The sequence below is a fragment of the Canis aureus genome, chromosome 9 (assembly GCF_053574225.1).
Source record: "Canis aureus isolate CA01 chromosome 9, VMU_Caureus_v.1.0, whole genome shotgun sequence".
NCBI lineage: Eukaryota > Metazoa > Chordata > Mammalia > Carnivora > Canidae > Canis > Canis aureus.
In genome coordinates this window covers 31872204-31887205 of record NC_135619.1, presented here as the reverse complement: position 1 = coordinate 31887205, position 15002 = coordinate 31872204, and the positions used below count along the sequence as shown (strand labels likewise).

Here is a 15002-nt window from a genome sequence, read left to right as displayed (position 1 = left end):
TTCTAGAGCTTTTCTCTGGCTCTGGGTTGTCATGGGTCCAAATCATGTTGAGATTCAGGTCTTCTTTTATCCCAGTTCAGTTCTCTAATATACCAGGCTAAGCTCTGTTTTTTATTTAATTTGAAAATGAGTCAGTGAATGTAAACAGATTCGTCTGATGTGATGGGTTTTTTTTAGAAAGGAAATATTTATATATCTATTCTAAGTAATTTTTTCCATTACCTTTAAGTTGCAATTAATATTAGGTAATAGGATTTTTACATTCAATTCCTTCTTGTATATTCAAATCAAACAAGATTTAGCCATTTAACACAGTGCAAGAAACAGGAGGAGTATATTAGGAAACAAAGCTCTAGAAATCTACCTTTCTTTTTTTTTTTTTTTTAAAGGTTTATTTATTTATGATAGACATAGAGAGAAAGAGAGAGAGAGAGAGGCAGAGACACAAGAGGAGGGAGAAGCAGGCTCCATGCCGGGAGCCTGACATGGGACTCGATCCCAGGACTCCAGGATTGCGCCCTGGGCCAAAGGCAGGCGCTAAACCTTTTCTTAAATAAATGGCTTAACATATATATTGGGCTCCCAGAGTAAATTATTGTGCTCCCACTAGTGATACGATGTCCAAGTGTGCCTTTTTTTTTTTTTTTAAGTTCTCAGGCATTATATCAGAATTTTTGGAGGGTGGTGAGGTGGAGTGAGGATTATAGTTAACATTTTCATTTGGAGGAAAAAACAGTCATCTGATAAAAGAAATCAATCTTCCAGATTCAAAGTAACTTCAGAATTTTATGTTTATGAATTACCCATGAGAATAATTAGTCTTATTTAGAACAGTTTCTTAACTGTAGAATACTTGTGTGCAGGAAAGATTTATTTATATGTCCAGATTTCAGTTAAGTTAAATTTTGCCTGGTTTGTTTAAGTTAGTAGAAAAGCAAACCATTTATTTGCTCTTTTAAAAATAAGAACTGATTTGACATAGATTGTGTCTGATGCTAGATTGGTTTGGAATCACTTTAAGTGATTACCTAGTTTGATAACTACTTATAGGAAATGGTTTTGCGTAAGCAATTTGGTGAAACTTTGGAAAAAACTAACATCGCCTTTTTTTTTTTAAATAATAGCTATCCTGTAATAACACTCACTGTAAAATAAATAAATAAATAAATAAGGTGGTTCTACTCTTTTGAAGATCATACTATAAGGAAAAAATATCCTCTAAATACCAAGTACTATACTGAATATTTTAACATCTAAATGCAACCACACTTTAAAAATCTGCCAAAATAAATACAAGTTTTCCACTTTTATCTCATTAAAAAATACTATGCTCTAGAAATTGTTATTTGGGGAAATTTATCAAATACTATTCCATTTTGAAATTTTTGTTTCATAGTTTATTTTCGTGACATTTCAGATGAGTTTGTACAGTAACTAAGATGATTAAACAGTGCAAATTCACTGAAATATTTTGATGTCAGGTTTATACCATGCCAAACATTTAGATTTAGAAACATATTAAGATATGACTCACTGTTGTATGATTTCCTATATAGAATGAGTCAAACCATGCTTCCTGGATAAAAATGTAGATGCATGAATTTTGCTACAATACAGTCATCTTATCAAGTATACGTTAGTCATAGTCTCAACAGGAACAATAGAAGAGTTTCATGGTTTATTGAGAATTGACCAGATTTTTCAGTTTTTATTCTAATATTTAGCTTTAGACATAGCCACATAGCCCCTCCCTGGAAACAGAATGAAGAGTATCAATCAGAATTTAAAACTTTCTTAATAACCTATTATTTCTTGTTGAGAAGAAAATTCCAAAAGTGTTCTTGATTACTTTTAACATAATGGGCATTATAAAATAAATAACCTAATACGTTGACACAAAGCTTCTGGAGGACTATTGAAAAGGTGATGTTAACCAGCTGAGCCTACTGCTCCACCCATAATACCATAGTGACCAGAGAGTCCACCCACATACACAAATATGATGGTACAAAGTGCCTGTGATTTCCAAATTCATTGGCCAAAGAGTTGTTGAGCAATCACAGGACACCAGTCTTAGTTGCTTCCATGTATCATCTTCCTAGAAGATACACATGAAGTTTTGTCTTGTCTGACTATACACTGCATGTTTATAACAGCAGTAGCATAGAAGATTAAAATAGAAAATACAGTAACTATTTAGGGCTTTAAACAAATCACAAAACCACATACTTTCTCACTCAACAGGAAAGCTTAAATCAAAAGGAAACTGGATCTGAAAACTGGTCTTTTTCATCTAAAGACCAACTAACCTGCTCATTGCGGGTAGGTTTTATGGATCCTTCTGACCCTTTCCATGAAACGCCTTCTCAGCACCTCTGTAGCCCAAACCACTGCTGAAATGTTTGTTTACTCTGTCTTATTAGGTGGCTTCATTTGGTTTATAAACTTACTTTTTTCATTTCACCAAGGAGCCATTTCAAAATGATCTTCCAGAGTCTGGCTAATGAAGCACTTCTAACTAGTGTCGACAAAGGTCAATCTACTGGCGTTTGACTGTATAGAACAGGAAGTCTGTGTTGCATCTTGTGCTCTTAATGAAACCCGACAACAGAGGACTGAACGCATTAGTCTCAGAACAGGAGGCCTAAAGATGGCAAAGACCCAAGGATCAATTATTGAATTGATCGATAAAAATCTAAGAGCTTGGAGGTCCCATTTTTCTCTTCGTGAAGAGGTTTCATTCATATATGCAAAAATCTGTAAGAAGTAAAAAGGAAAAATGATATTAGTTTTATATTGTAGCAGTGGACAGGCTTAGATCACATGCAATTTCTTAATATTTAAGAGCAAAACATGTTTTTTCGTATGCCAGGGGTGGTGACAGCTAGGTAGCAAAATTTCAGTCTTCTTTCATATGTTTATTCTGACAAAAACTCTGAAATGTAAGTATTGTCTCCTTTTGACAGATGAGGAAGTAAACTTCAGGAGAGGTAATAACAATATGTTACGTTTACATCCAAATCTCTAATCTGATTTAATGATCACAATTCAGTGAGAGAAGGTACCTAGAGCATGGATTCTGGACATGGGACTGCCTGGGGTTCAATTCTGGCTTCATATATAACTTTGGAACCATTGGAAAGAAAACTAACTTATTTGTGCCTTAGTTTCTACATCTTTAAAATGGGTGATAATGATAGCAATATCTACCTCTTAGGTTTGTTAGGAAGATGACAGGAAGTGTTATGTGTATGTTATTTAAAACAATGCTCACTCAGTAAGTACCCTACAATGTTGTCCATATTTCCAGATTACCAGTGAAGACATCCACATGCAGAGAAGTTAGGAGACTTGCCCAAGTTCCCAAGGCTGCTCAGCCGGCAGACTCAGGACATAAATTCCAACGTCCTTGACACTAGGAAGGTGCCCAACCGTGGGTTACATTCAGATAGCCTATATTAGAACAAAGGCCTTTAGAACAATGTCCTAAATGCTGGAAACCTGACACATCTTTGCATGCTGACTGATGTTTTCAAACTGGTATACCAGCTCTCATCTGATTCCTTATGCATTTTGGGATCAATGCAACTTTTTGGTCAGATTTAAAGGATAGTACATGCTCAATAAAGATCAAACACTTCACATAGCTTACAGAAAAGAGGGAAACAAATGGAAATCATATACAGTTTTTTTTTTTAAGATTTATTTATTTGAGAGAGAGCAGGAGTGGTAGGGGTGAGTTGAGGGTGGTGGGCAGAGAGAGAAGAAGCAGACTCCCCATTGAACAGGGAGCTCAACTCAGGACTTGATTTCAGGACCATGGGATCATGATGCCAGGGGAAGACAGATGCTTAACTGACTAACCCACCCAGGTGCCCCTGGTACCCAGTCTTTGAAATCAGTTCTTTATAATGCTCTAGGGACTTTCTTACCAGTGGGAACATATGAGTTAGAGAGCTACAACTTCATTCCTCCATGCTTCTTTGCCAGAAAAAGGAATGGTTTATTTCCTTTTCCCCTAGTACTTATTTTGTAAGAATCTGGCAAGTGGATATACAAAGCAAATTAGAGGGAAGGACAAGAGTAGTCATCTTTTGGTTGCTTACGTTAGGACAAGAGCAGGAAGGTTTGGCAGCCATAGGTGTTTATGCCAGAGAAATCTTGGAATAGGGAATGGAGGAAAGAATTGGCACATGAATAAGGAAAAATTAGAAGTGATGGTAGATTTCCCTGATTATACAGAGAAGAGGAAAGTTAGGTGGGAATACACAATGAAGCAATAATTTTCTTGTCAACCAAATGATTTTGGCTGAGAAATAGTACTTAGATGATATATCTAAGGAGTGATTTGGGATTTTAGAAATTCAGGACAATACTGTACAAAAAGTCTAGTAAATTCAAATATATTAGTTCCTACACACACATACAATTGACACTCTGTTGGAGAAAAGGTCTGTAGAGCAGTTCATGATCGAGCTTCACCAAAGCATACGATGACATTGAATTAGCCAGCCATAATGGGCAGTGTACAGAGGGCTCAGCATTCCAATGTCACACATGGAGATGAGCCAGGTTTTCAGTGGTGCATGACCTGTACAGTATCATAGTTCCTGATGTCGTTAGAGTGTCACAGAGCAATGAGAAGTGAAAAATGGTTTTAGGGGATGAAGCAATTCTGTACTATTTGTTTCCTTTCCCTTTCATCCCACTATGCTGGGTCATTTTTAGAAATGCTTAAAATTTGCATTTCAGGAGGTGACCAAGATTTTGTAGAAGACAACGTCTTCTTTTACGCTGGGAGAAGTGACCCTTTAATTTCCCGATGTAAGTTTTGTCTTTTTCCACTTCCCCATTTTCCCCCCTTTGGTTCTTGTCTCTTGCCTAGAGTTCACTGTTTTTGACATTGTGGATCTTGGGTTTGTTTTTAATTGCAAAATATACATAGCATATAATCTATCACTTTAAATCATGTTTCAAGTGTGTAATCAGTGGCATTAAGTACATTTATATTGTTTGCAACTGTATTGGCTAGGTTCTTTATTTTCCATATAGCAAGATGTTTTGACATCTTAAAAGCTTTCTGGCTGGGAAGAGGCTGCTCCTCCCCCCAGGGCTAGCCATTCTTAAGAGAAAGCTGGGGGCTCATCCAGGAGCAGTCCTTTGATATGCGAAGTAACGAAGCTAGAGCCCCTCCCTCTGGCCCTCTATCCCTGCAGAAGCCCAGGCTGTCCTCCAACTCCTGTCTCTTCTGGCTCCTGACCCACAGTACTACTTTCCCTGTGGCCCTGGTGTTAGGCAGTGTTTCCTGTGTCTAGGACCTGGAAGTATGATAAACTATTTTCCTAGGCCTCTCCTGTGCTCTTCTTGTGGCTGTCCCTGACTGGCTGTCACATAAAAGAATAGCAACCATCACCACCATCCATCTCCAGAACCTCTTTTTCATCATCCTACACTGAAACCCTGTACTCATGAAACCATAACTCCACAGTTCTCTTTAAACTCCAGCTGATCCTAGATTTTAATTAAAGGCTGACAATAAATTGACATGTCAATTAATTAATTAATGGTGTTTCAGTGATATTCTGGAATTCAGCCTCAGAGGCTGACAGAGTTTATACACATGTTTGCATATACCACTAATAAACTTGCTAAGAGAAAAATCTAAACAAGTCAAATGAGTTTTAATTTCTTAGGACAGGCTCTCCCTATAGGGCTTTGCTAAGAATATAGTTTGACACCTACAAAGTGGTACAGATGAAAATCAGTGTTCCTTAGATTCATCTTCTATAGAATCCTTTCAGCCTCCCACAGAAATCTTCATCTTGTCACTGATGTGGGACTCTTCTTCTGAGCTACTTTCCTACTGTCAATGCAACTTCATCGTGGTTTCAGAATTTTAGAGCAAATGAGAACTTTATTTGGTTGTTCATTGAAATCACCTGAGGATTGTTAAGACTACTCTGATGATTTGCTCCCACCCCCAGAGACTCTGATTTAATTCATTGGGGCTGTAACATGGGTATCAAGGTTTTTAAATCAACCTAGGTGATTCTAATGTGCAGCTAAGCTTGAGAACCTCTGTTTTAGAACCTTTACCCAACATCTGAAACAGTTTAAAATTATTCAATTATTACACTTAAAAACAAAAGCTCCACTTAGACCTGGTCAAGCAAATGATTTTGAGCTTCTAGGATTCAGCCCCTGATCATTAGTATGCAATCTGATTTTCCTTTGGAAATTGAACCCTATGGAGATAGCAGTTAATATTTATTGAAGAACTATGTGTGCCAGGCATGGGGCTAAGCAATTTGTAAATTTTCTTGTTTAATCCTTACACGAACTTGCAAAATATTATTATTCCTGTTTTAGTAAGGAGGAAATCAAGGCCTAGGAGATTAGTTACCATATCCCAAATCACACTCCAGGTAAGTAGGAAAGCCATGGAGCCACACTCAAGCAATGGGATCAAAACTTTCCTTTTAGGGGATTCCCGGGTGTATCAGCAGTTTAGCACCTGCCTTCAGCCCAGGGTGTGATCCTGGAGTCCTGGGATCAAGTCCCACATCAGGTTCCCTGAATGGAGCCTGCTTCTCTCTCTCTCTCTCTCATGAATAAATAAATAAAATCTTTAAAAAATTTTTTTCCCTTTTAGCTACTACACAAACTACCACCTTCTACATATAAATCCTGTGATGTGAGGTGCCTGGGTGGCTCAGTTGGTGAAGCAATTGCCTTTGGCTCAGTCATGATCCTGGGGTCCTGGGATCGAGTCCTGCATCTGGCTCCCTGCTGAGCAGGGAGCCTGCTTCTCCCTCTCCTCTGCTGTTCCTTCCACTTGTGCTCTATCTTTCAAATAATTAAATAAAATCTTAAAAAAAAAAGCCTATGATGTAAAGTCTCATGTGAAGGTCACACTAACTTATTAGAGTTTTTTAAGAGCCTTGTTTGCAAAGGTGTCACAAGGATTTGTGGGTATGGCTGTTCCTGTTTATAGTCTGGAAAACCATGGTCATATCTACTTGTCTTTCTTTGGAGCTTTTCTTTCCTTCATACTTTGCACAGTTAAATTGCAGGCAGAGGATTTTATTATATGTTATTTTATGTTTACCTGCCTAGTGAAAGTCATTTGGGTGTCCTGGCTATGGCTTTATACAACCCATTTTTTAAAAAACTTTTGGTGTCAGCTATACTTCAAAAAAAATTTTTTTTAAACACAAAGCTTTTGGGGACACCTGGGTAGCTCAGTGGTTGAGTGTCTGCCTTTGGCTCAGGGCGTGATCCTGGAGTCTGGGGATCAAGTCCCACGGACTCGGTCAGGCTCTTTGCATGGAGCCTGCTTCTCTCTCCACATGTGTCTCTGCCTCTCTCTCTCTCTCTCTCCCTCTCTCTCGTCATGAATAAATAAAATCTTTAAAAAAAACACACGAAGCTTTTGGAGGGACATTATTTTCCAGTATATGATGTTTTAAAGAAATCCTTTCCCCCAAATCCTAGGTGCTTTGTGGTGGAGGGAACAGGAGCTTATGTCCCTTTGGAAGGAAAGATTCTGGCATAGATATGGCTTCAGTACTAAAGAGTGTTCCCTGCCCATGCTTCAGGTGATCCCAGGGCTGGATACAAAAGACAGTTAATGCTAAAGTTGAGAGCTACAAAATAGAGGACAGGATAAGCCATGGAAACTGAGCAGACCAAGTTGCAGATTAACTGGGTCTTAAACCTTTAGGTGAAAAGTGACTTGTCTTCCTGAAATACCATATCTCTGGAGATCAATCCCTCACCATTTCTTTCTTTTCTTTTCTCTTCCACTCCATTCCATTTAAAAAAATATTTTATTTATTTATTTATAAGAATCAGAGAGAGAGAGAGAGGCAGAGGGAGAAGCAGGCTCCATACAGGGAGCCCCATGTGGGACTCGATTCCAGGTCTCCAGAATCAGGCCCTGGACTGAAGGTGATGCTAAACTGCTGAGCCACCCGGGCTGCCTTCCATTCCATTTTTTTAAACTTAATACTGCGATGGGCTTTTGACATGCCAAAACAAACAAACAAACAAACAAACAAACAAAAAAAAGGAAAGGAAAGAAAAGAAAAGAAAGAAAAGAAATATACCATCTATAGAAGCTATTTTTCTTTAAGCTGAGGACCTGGTCTTAATCATCTGAAATAGCAGCAATGAACAACTTGACTGATGGTGTGGACATAATGCACAATTTCTTTTTTGGAAATAAGACTATGGTTCTTCCTGTCTAAATTTTAAAGATTCAGTGTCTTTATTCACAACCCGCATTTTGTAATGGCAAAGGAAAAGATGTCAAATGAAAACATTCATATAGAGAAATGTTCTCTTAAAAGGTCACATGTCTTAAAATGATTTCACTAATCCCCAAATATATTATTGGTGATGCAGAAATGATAAAGGGATTTCCAGTAATTCATGAATATAACTTAAAATATCACCAAGCAAATTCATTACGGTTATGCATGGAGAGTTCTGAATTTCTTTTTTACCCTTACTAGAACTATGGTTTTTTGCAGGTACATAATCAACAGATTTCATGAGTTTTACAACCCCCATTCATGTTACATTTTAAGTAAAGAGTTCCTGGAATGAACAGGAACCTCCAGTACTATTTACTTGAGTTTATTCTATATTTTTAAGATTATTTTTCCACTAATCAGGTTTGCCTACAAATTACAGCCCTAAAGGATTTCTAAAGATCCTTTTTGGAGTGATGCAATGGGGGCAGCTCCAGTGGCTCAGCGGTTTAGCGGCACCTTGAACCCAGGGCCTGATCCTGGAGACCCAGGATTGAGTCCCATGTCAGGCTCCCTGCATGGAGCCTGCTTCTCCCTCTGCCTGTGTCTCTGCCTCCCTCTCTCTCTCTCTCTCTCTCTCTCTGTGTCTCTCATGAATAAATAAATTTTAAAAATCTTTAAAAAAAAAAGAATGATGCAATGGTTCACTTTTGAAATTTTAGAACTGAATAATATTCTAACAGGAGGTGGAAATTTCAGAACTGAATAATATTCTAACACCAAATGGAAAGCAGTTTAAAATGACCACCAGCTGTCCACAGCTATTGGTAAAGTAATGACCAAGTAACTTGACTTGTGTTGGAAATTAATACACAAACAGTATCTGAGGCAAGAATGGTCTGATATATTTTCTGTGTTCTGTTCCATTTCAGGAAAAAAGTTTCTATTTATCTCTGTGAAATGATGGCAACAGCTGATCAACATAAGGAGGAATTCATTAATTTATACACTATCCCTTTAGTACATAAACAGTTTGGAATATGTTGTTGGTCCCATGCATGATTTCATATGGGGAAGCCGAAGTAACGCCATTTCCTAACCACAACATTTTTTTTTTTTTTTATCTCATAAGAAACGTTTCATGTGTACCAACAGAAGATTTTATGTGAAGGGTAATCTGATTATTTCTTAATTTAGACCAGCATTTATATTAGCCAATCTCCTCAAATCTTGGTCTTAGCCTTTCAATTCATAGAACTGTGGAGAAGAAAAAAGGAACCACACGCTTGGCCCTGGCTCAGTCCCCTTGATCAGCATGGGAAAAAAGGTCTTTGCCATTTCATTTTTAAAGCTAACAAGTTGAGGGGAGCCTGGATGGCTCAGTCGGTTGAGCACGTTGACTCTTGTTTTGGGCTCAGGTCCTGATCTCAGGGCTGTGGGATTGAGCCCCACCTCGGCCCCGTGCTCAGCAGGGAGTCTGCTTGGGTTTCTTTCAGTCTCCCTGCTCCTTCCCACCCCACCCTCTGCGTGTTCTCTCTCTCAAATAAATAAATAAGTAAATAAAATCTTAAAAAAGGAAAAGCTAACAAGTTGGAATTGAGACAAAGTGATCCAGATATTTATAACATCCTTACCATTCCTTTATGAATATCTTGGTTTAATCTTTTCACATGTTAACCCCTGAGGTAAGTACTTTTTTCCTATAGTACTGTGGTTAAGGGGATAGGCTCTGCGCATTTTTAAACTGTCTGGCTTTGATCCCTAGCTCCAACACTCACTAGCTGTAGAACCCTTGGTATTATCTGCCATATCTGTAAAACAGAAATAATAATACTATCTATTTTGCAGTTGTTGTGAAGATAATGGGTTAGTGTGTATAAACATTAGGTGCAAAATGTTAGCCGTTGTGTTGCTGATAATAATGATATTTGAAAGTTGAACTTGGGGACGCCTGGGTGGCTCAGGGGTTGAGCATCTGCCTTAGGCTCAGGGCATGATCCCAGGGTCCTGGGATCGAGTCCCGCATTGGGCTCCCTGCATGGAGCCTGCTTCTCCCTCTGCCTATGTCTCTGCCTCTCTCTCTGTGTCTCATGAATAGATAAATAAAATCTTAAAAAAATATATTATGGCTTGAAGGTTGAAGTTGATTTCATTATAGGGTGCTGGACATTTTACACTTTGATAGTTTTCACTTCCAAACATTAAAAGTCCTAGACTGGTGTTCTTGGAGGAAGCAGTAATTCTAACCTGTCCACACCTTGGGACAATGGCTGACTTGAGTAGTTCCAGGTTTCCTAAATTCCCCACTCCTCTTCTTCCCTCACTCCTGATGTGCTGGAAAAGACTGGTACCTCACTGGGTACACAGCTGTGAAATCTCCTCTTTACTGGGCCAGTGGTGTGGCCCACCTTTGAAGGACATAGAAAGCAGCTCTGTTATCCTGAGGAAGAAACAGACAGAGATAGAGTAGATTGCTAGTACTTTCTGGGAACAAGGAAGTCAGTTAGTTGGAATAGCTCATTAATAATCACTTACATTGCTTACATTTTGAAGTGATAATATTTTGGATATTGGGTTAAATAAAATATATTGATTAATTTTTACCGTTTCTTTTTACTTTTTGTTATTTGGCTAATAGAACACTTAAAATTCCATATGTGGCTCAACTGTACTTCTATTGGAGTGCCTATGTTCTGTTAGAGGAACAAAAGAATTTCTGAAGACCACCATAAGTCTTTGCCTTGTCTAACAGTTTCCCAGTCAGGATGTGTGGAAATGATTCCTGCCTTGTGTGGGAGATTGGTGTAGGCTATTTCTGACCACAATTTTAGTGTGGGCCAAGGAGACTAAAAGGACACAAGGGGAACGTGCCCTCCAGGGCCAGTGCAAGTATTCTGAAATAGCAGAATGTATGCACTAAACAGTAGCTATGACTTCGGAATCATCAAAGAAGCCTTCCATGAGATCACTGAAATCAAGTTACTACAGTATTTCATAAGGTTTAAGGTGCTATGTAAATGAAAGGTTCTAACAAGTACCAATAATTTATTAACAAATAAAATTAGTTACTGGTCCATGTAAACTTCCTTATTAAAAGACAATTTGATACTTCCCATTTAAGGTATGGTTCAAATATCTGTTTGGGGCCTAGTGAGTTATCCATTCTTCATCTGGATAACATGCCATGTTAGCCCCAAGACAAGGACCAACATGTCTGGCTTTCTGATTATGTTCACTCTAGGCTTTTCCCCTACTCTTTGAGAATAGAGTCAATGCCACTATCATAAAGTGCCCTCATAATCTTCATTGGGCATCCTCGAGCCATGAACAGGCAATCTAAATAAAAACAGAGCTTCAAAGCAAACCTCCTACTCCCCTACTCCTTTTAACCAGACTTCTAGCTCTAAGCCCCTTCCATTTGGCAAATCTGGAGCTGCCCCTGGCTTAATAGTAAATAAAGGGAGAAAATAAATATAAATGTGTGTGTGTCTGTGTGTATGCACAGGGAGACTTGAAAATCAACATGCAGCAATGATTGAGTTCTCATGATAAAAGGCAAATTTACTTGAAAACAGGGGAACCCATTGAAAATCACTGCCTTTATGTTTTATAATCCATGTTTTGCAGTGGGGTAGTCATGATCAAAGCAGAGATCGTTTCCTCCTGCTCTCTTCCCCTAAAGGACTTAGGGATACTAATTCTTTTCACAAGCATGTGGTCCCCTCTGAGCCCATTCCCAAACTATTTAAGTGGCTTGGCGTGGGGGGTATTTTAAAATATATGCTCAAAAATCACAAGACTCTAGGAACTGACCTCACAATTCTCACCGAGACTGGCACTGCCCAACTCAGAAAGGGTTTATGGCCTCTACATTGGATTCTAGGCTGTTTAGTGGAACTGGAAATTCTTTCTCTCATAGATATGTGTTTTGTGTCTTAGTCCCGACCCAAAAAAACTGATTTAACATCTAATACGTCATCAAAAATTTCTACCAGTAAAACAAAAGGAACACGTAGAAGCCATGCCGGTTTCTACAACACAGCCTTTCTGTTGCACAAACTCCCTGGTTCAGGGTGGAATGGAAGAGGCAGGTTCCCACGGTGCTACCTCGTTTCATAAGGGGGGTCCTTTCGTGTCACTTATCGATTCAGGTCAGCTTCTGCCCTGGTGGAGAATGGGGTAGAAGTGTGAGGATAGTGGCGATCAGGAAGAAGAGAATATAGCTATGAATCAGTTAATTTAGGAGGATGGGTATCCTTTCTCACCCCGGACGATGAGAGTATGAAGATAATCAAAAGCAGTGATGGAGACGAGAAGTAAGATAAAGATAAAGTAAGATAACAGGTCAGACCTGCTAATGGTAGGCACTATCTATCTCTTTCTTTTCTCCAAGACTGGCAGGAAGAAGTCACTGCCAACTGCTTACTCCCTGTAGGGTCAGTCCTGTTCTTTTAAAGAGTGGAAAGTGAGGCTACTCCAACTTCCAGTCCCCGGCTCCCCATAAGAGGCCAACACATGCTCAGACACCTCCCTGGCCCTGCCATCTATGTTATACTTGAGAAGGCTCAAACTCACAGTGTCATAGAACTAACTGCTAAGCTGCCCCCGGAACAGGATAGCAGTCATCCTCCAGCCTGGGCTCCTGTCTTCAGTTTTCCAGGCTGCCCCCAGCCCTCCTGGGTCATGGCATATGCTGGATATCCTGACTTTCCCATCCCTGAGATGGACCAGCCATTCCTGTGTGTTGCTTTGTGCTCATGAAGTGCGTGACTATACGTTGAAAAACACCTGTATATATTTCTGATAGTGATATGAAGAGGAGGTTTTGTGAGAAGGTACAAATGCCTCCTTGAGAGGGACCGCAAAAGCTGAGCAAGGAGTTTCTCCAAGCCACCCATCTTTTCCTTTAGTTATCATTAGGGACATAATATAATGTCCACATTTTTTATCCCCCTATGGTCACAAAGAGTTACGCTCGTAATATGTAAATTGGGAAACTTATAAACTCTGTGTTTGTTGAACTTTTAGGACAAGGAATGAGTGCTCTGAACTTATCAACACGGACCCTTCTCACCTGGGACCATTCTTCATGACAGCTGGAATGCTGCGAGTCGGGTACCACCTTTTGTGTTGCCAGAAACAAGGCAAAGCAAGGAGAACTTGGACCAGTGGGTGGGGACCACCTCGAGGGAACTGCAGCTCAGGGAAGTCAAGGTTGTAACTGACACACACACGCAGGTGGCAGGTGGAAGGGGCCGCCTCCTCGGGCACGAAGCCGGAGCCGAGCTAGCAGAGGCAGACAGCGGCTTTTAACTCTTTGGGGGTCTGGGCTGGCTTAGGGGAGGGCTGAGGATCCCTTCCGGGGGGGTGGGGGGAGCTGCTATGGAGTGTGAGAATCACTAGCACAGAGTCACTAAGGGCCAGCCGGGGTTAGGGGAGGAAAGAAGTGGCCTAAAGGTGGGAAGCCAGAGAAAGCGGTCTGGACCTCAACAATCAGAACCTATTTTTAAACGTTGCAAAGGTGGGGCGGTGGAAAGGGTGGGCGCGAGAGGGGAGAGTGAGAAGGCTGTCCAGAGCTCGGTTGTGGAAACGGAGTGGGCTGACTTACTGTGAAAGGCAAGGAGCAGATGGCGAAGGTGATGGTCATAATAGCCAGGAGAATGAGGTGGTCCGTCTCCTCTGCCACGGACACCCTTTCCCCTCTCCTGCGGGTCCCAGAGCCGTCCCGGCAGCTGCCCAAGGAGGGTCCGCAGCGACTCCTCCCGCTCCGACGGTGCATGCGGATGAGGTTGAGGATGACGCTGAAGTTGCAGGCGAGCACCGCGACGATGAGAAGCAGCAGCAGGGTGGCGTACAGCTGCAGGTACGCGGTCCGGCCGTGCCGGATGAAGCACCACGTCCCGGGGCAGTACTGGACGTACTGCCCGTAGCCCAGCAGCGGCAGGGAGCAAAAGAGCAGAGAGACCGTGTAGATGGTGGGCAGCACGGCCAGGCCGCCTCGGCGCGTCACATGGCGCTGGTAGAAGTAGGGGCGCCCGATGGACAGGTAGCGCTCCAGGGCCATGGCGAAGAGCATGAGCATCGTGGCCAGGCTGAAGAAGGTCATGGCGAAGGCGAAGTAGGTGCACGCGCGCCTCTCAGGCTCCAGTGCCATCAGGGTCTGGTTCCGAGCGTAGGAAGCCAGCACCACGGGGCTGATGAGGCAGGTCCCGAGCAGGTCGGTGAACACCAGCTCTGTCACCAGCACGTGGAACAAGGAGATGGAGTTCCCGCGTCCTGCGCGGCGGCCCGCGTCCCCCCGCCAGCGGCGCGCCAGCAGCGCCAGCGCGATGAGGTTCCCCAGCACCCCGGCCGAGAACATCGCGGAGCTGATGGCCGGGCTCTCGCCGGAGGGGAGCCACTCCCGAGACTCGCAGTCCTCCGACCCCGAGTTATTGGAGATACTGCCCATGGTGGAGGGCCAAGAGGAGAGACGCCCTCCTCTCCCGGCTCGTACCTGGGCGGAGGAGAGTCTGGGAGCAGGAGCGCTCGGGGAAGCCGCGGGGAAGGGGGAGGGACCCAAGTCCAGAGCCCCCTTCCGGCGCCCCGCGCGCCCCGGCCAGGCTCGGCCCCGGGGCTCGCGCTGCTCTCGGAGGCGCCGCTAGGCTGCAGCATCCGGGCGGCGCTCGGAGCTCCTCTGCGGGTCCGCGCGCCCGCCGCAGCCAGGAGCCCACACCCGGGGGGTTGGCGGGGGGGGGACGGGGGGCA

At 42.0% G+C, this 15002-nt stretch overlaps 1 protein-coding gene and 1 long non-coding RNA gene across 3 annotated transcripts in view; one reads left to right on the top strand and one right to left on the bottom strand.

Moving 5' to 3' along the window:
- LOC144320588 (uncharacterized) overlaps positions 1-6907 on the top strand; it is a 66376-nt gene extending 59469 nt beyond the window's left edge. The window contains exons 2-3 of the long non-coding RNA XR_013386209.1: positions 4753-4824; positions 6653-6907. This is a non-coding gene — a long non-coding RNA (uncharacterized LOC144320588). The remainder of the gene's footprint in view (positions 1-4752; positions 4825-6652) is intronic.
- On the bottom strand, positions 1664-14975 carry PTGER2 (prostaglandin E receptor 2). Of its 2 annotated transcripts, XR_013386207.1 has the most exons (3): positions 13864-14975; positions 3275-10695; positions 2621-2757 (listed from the first exon to the last, which is right to left on the bottom strand). XR_013386207.1 is itself a non-coding variant. In XM_077909295.1 (2 exons), exons 1-2 carry the CDS (start codon positions 14704-14706, stop codon positions 2515-2517), a joined length of 1086 nt encoding a protein of 361 aa, XP_077765421.1. In that variant the 5' UTR covers positions 14707-14947; the 3' UTR covers positions 1664-2514. The 2 variants fall into 2 exon arrangements, 1 of the variants encoding a protein (XP_077765421.1); XM_077909295.1 differs by lacking the exon at positions 3275-10695 and having other exon boundaries at positions 1664-2757; positions 13864-14947.
- Between the last annotated feature and the right edge of the window lie 27 nt (positions 14976-15002).